General features: G+C 43.6%; 1 protein-coding gene across 1 annotated transcript; it reads left to right on the forward strand.

Annotated features, from left to right (window-relative positions):
- The first annotated feature begins 428 nt into the window (after positions 1 to 428).
- Positions 429 to 2,554, forward strand: LOC117673054 (vomeronasal type-2 receptor 26-like). The gene is made up of 2 exons (XM_087894446.1): positions 429 to 501; positions 1,563 to 2,554. The coding sequence occupies exons 1-2, from the start codon at positions 486 to 488 to the stop codon at positions 2,471 to 2,473; spliced, it is 927 nt and encodes a 308-aa protein (XP_087750572.1). The 5' UTR covers positions 429 to 485; the 3' UTR covers positions 2,474 to 2,554.
- Positions 2,555 to 3,832: the final 1,278 nt, after the last annotated feature.

Raw genomic sequence — 3,832 nt, forward strand, 5'->3', positions numbered from 1 at the left:
CGTTACTTATCCCAGCTTCTGCCAACCTAGCAGTTCGAAAGCATGTAAAAAAAAAATGCAAGTAGAAAAATAGGGACCACCTTTAGTGGGAAGGTAACAGCGTTCCGTGCGCCTTTGGCGTTTAGTCATTCCAGCCACATGACCACGGAGACGTCTTCAGACAGTGCTGGCTCTTCGGCTTAGAAACGGAGATGAGTACCACCCCCTAGAGTCAGGAACGACTAGCATGCATGTGCAGGGGAACCTTATACAATCTGATTGAAAGAAACTTTTTTTATTGCTTTGGGTGAACCTTATTTGAAAGACCAAAATGGTCATAGTATATTTTTTAAAAAAACAGATTGAGTCCTCATTTTATGCATTTCTATTTACAGAAAAGACCACGTTCCCTGTGTAACGACCATTGTGCTTCAGGTTCAAGTAGGAGTGAAATTGAAGGAAAGCCATTTTGTTGCTATAAGTGCTTTCCGTGTCCAGAAGGGAAGATGGCAAGTGAGAAAGGTAAGGCATACAGCATTATCTGTATAGAAGCAACCATTTTGTATAAGGAGTTCCAGTTCTGTACAGAAGATAAAGATAAGGTGCTGATTTAGATGAGTGAAATAATTTTCCATCTACTTTCTAATTACCTTCCCAGAAACTTGGAAAAGAAAGAACCTTGTCAGCTCAATGATAATAGTAATAGCACTTAGACTTATATACCACACCATAATGCTTTACAGCCCTCTCTAAGTGGTTTACAGAGTCAGTATATTGCCTCTGGACAATTGACTCATATTGACTCATTTTACTGATCTTTGAAGGATGGAAGACTTAGTCAATCTTGAGCCCAGTCAGGATTGAACTGCAGCAGTGGTGAAATTCAATTTTTTTTTTTACCGGTTCTGTGGGCATGGTGTGGCTTGGTGGGCATGGCTTGGTTGGTGCGGCAGGGGAAGGATACTAAAAAATCGCCATTCCCTCCCCACTCCTGGGGGAAGGATATTGCAAAATCTCCATTCCCACCCCACTCTGGGGCCAGCCAGAGGTAGTATTTGCTGGTTCTCTGAACTACTCAAAATTTCTGCTACCGGTTCTCCAGAATCTGTCAGAACCTGCTGAATTTCATCTCTGAACTGCAGGCTATGGGCAGAGATAGCCTGCAATACTGTATTCTAACTACTGCACCAACAGCTAAAGGTACAAAGAATTTTGGGGAAAAAAGGAAAAGATCCTATGAGCAATCACTGGTTTTTAGAATGAAGGCTTTACCTCAATAAATGTGGGATGGGTTGCTATATTTAAATTGAATTAAATCCTTTGCTTGGATATTAGCTGTCTCCCATTACATATACATTCTAATTAATATAATCTCTTTTATATAATTTATATAATATCTATAGTTTCCTTGACCGTATTACAGAAGTGGTTTATTAGTGCCTTCAGTCTGCCCAGTAGCTTTATAAATCTCAGGCAGTCTCCTATTGAAACATTAAGAAGTGGTACAACATATACTTCAGTTAATACTGTACCTTGATTAACACAGAATCTTCTACATACAATAACAGCATTTTCTTTTGCAGATATGGATGATTGCATACCATGTCCGGAAGGACAATATCCAAACAACAAGCATGATTCATGCCTTCCAAAACACATAGTTTTTCTCTCTTATGAAGATCCATTAGGGACCAGTTTGGCCACTACTGCAATTGTCTTTGCTTGCATTGCCACTGTGGTGCTTGGGATCTTCATCAAATACCAGGACACTCCCATAGTCAAGGCCAACAACCGGAACATCACCTACCTTCTCCTCATCTCCCTTGTGCTCTCATTCCTTTGCAGTTTGTTATTCATTGGAAAACCTGAAAAGGTGACCTGCCTTTTGCGACAAACTGCTTTTGGGATTGTCTTCTCAGTAGCCATTTCTTGTATATTGGCAAAAACCATCATTGTGATTTTAGCTTTCATGGCTTCAGTACCAGGATCCAAGATGAGGAGATGGCTGGGCAAACGATTAGATAATTACATCGTTGTTTCCTGTTTCCTCGTTCAAGTTGTTATTTGCATTGTATGGCTTGTAACCTCACCCCCATACTCAGATGCTGATATGAACTTAGTGGCAGATGAAATCATTCTGGGATGTAACGAAGGCTCTACTGTCATGTTTTACTGTGTTTTATTCTACCTGCTTTTCCTTGCCATTGTTGGTTTTAGTGTGGCTTTCCAAGCCCGACATTTACCAGACAGTTTTAATGAAACCAAGTTCATCTCCTTCAGCCTTTTGTGCTTTTGCAGTGTCTGGTTGTCCTTTTTTCCAACCTATCTGAGCACCAAGGGGAAATACATGGTGGCTGTGGAGATCTTTTCCATTCTCTCTTCCAGTGCAGGGTTACTGGGCTGCATTTTTTTCCCCAAATGCTTTGTTATTCTACTAAGGCCTGATCTAAATGATAAAAAGCAGTTGATGAGAGGAAAGAAAGAAGAACTATAATTCCATATTTTTTCAGTTTTTTAAAAAATGCATTGTCATACGTATTAACTAAAGACCACTCAAAACTGGAACTGCTTCAAAATGAAGCCCTTGCAAGTCATGGGAAACTTATCCGTTCTGATTGCGCCAGGCAGTTATTAGTATCACTTACCATAGACTTTCAAACAAATTAGTGAAAAAAATTATGACCCCAGAGATATCCACCTGCATTCTAATAAATAAAACATTGGCAATGAATTACTTATTCCCCTGAAATAATGTTTTGATTTTCTTCCCTTCCTTCTAATTATTTTGTGAAATAATATTGAGAATTCATTAACATGCCGAATTGTAAGAACTTTGAGAAAACCCCGAGAGGTGGCATGCGGCGAAGAGGGGGTTGAGGGGTTTTTTATATAAATTTTTAGTGAAATTTTTAAGGGGTTCCAGGGGGGGAGGGTTGGATTAGTACTAGGGTTGTGGGTGTGGGGGATAACCCACTGAGGAGGAGGCCTGGGCCGGCTGAGGGGCGCGGCATGGAGGATGTGGGACTCGGGGTCAAGGAGGGGGTTGGAGCCTGTTCCGTTGATGGAATTTCCATCAGTACTGTGGGTGGGAGGGGCAGGTATGGCAGGAGCAGGGGGCCATATCATGTTATGGGAGTGCATGCTCACTGTCTTCGAGCAGTGGCGTGCTCCGGCCCCCAATGCTCTGCTCTTTCCCTGAGTTGCACAGATCCTCAGGGCCTGGGCCTTCGGCTGATGTTATGCAACACCAGATCCCTGGTAAATAAAGCCCCCCTCATCTGTGATCTTATTCAGGAGTGGGGAGCGGACCTGGCGGGTATTATGGAGACCTGGTTGGGCCAGGAGGTCCCCCTCGCTGAAATGTGCCCACCCAGTTTTCACGCATTTCATCAGCTGATGAAGGGGAGGGATGGGGGGGGTTGCGGTTGTCATTAACTAATGTCTTAGGCTGAGGGAGGCCACTGTTCCTCAGACTATCGGATGTGAGTCCCTCCTTGTGAAGTGGGGTCATGGGGTACAGGTGGGCTTGCTGATCATGTACCTGGCTCCCTGCCACATGGCAGCAGCCCTGCCTTAGCTGCTCAATGTTATAGCCACGGTGGCGGTTGATACCCCCAGATTTATGGTCATAAGGGATTTTAACTTGCCATCCATCGGTGAGACGTCTGAGACGGCTCAGGAGTTCATGGCTTCCATGATGGCTAAGGACCTGACCCAGTTAGTTCATGGCCCTACTCACACAGGGGGAAACACGCTGGACCTGGTTTTTGTCTCTGGTCAGTGGTTGAGTGATCTTGAGATAGGGGATATAACGATTGAGCCCTCGTCATGGTCAGATCACTCCCTCTTTCGC

Source organism: Pantherophis guttatus, chromosome 4 (assembly GCF_059756535.1).
Source record: "Pantherophis guttatus breed Tessera chromosome 4, ASM5975653v1, whole genome shotgun sequence".
In the NCBI taxonomy this organism is placed as follows: Eukaryota; Metazoa; Chordata; class Lepidosauria; order Squamata; family Colubridae; genus Pantherophis; species Pantherophis guttatus.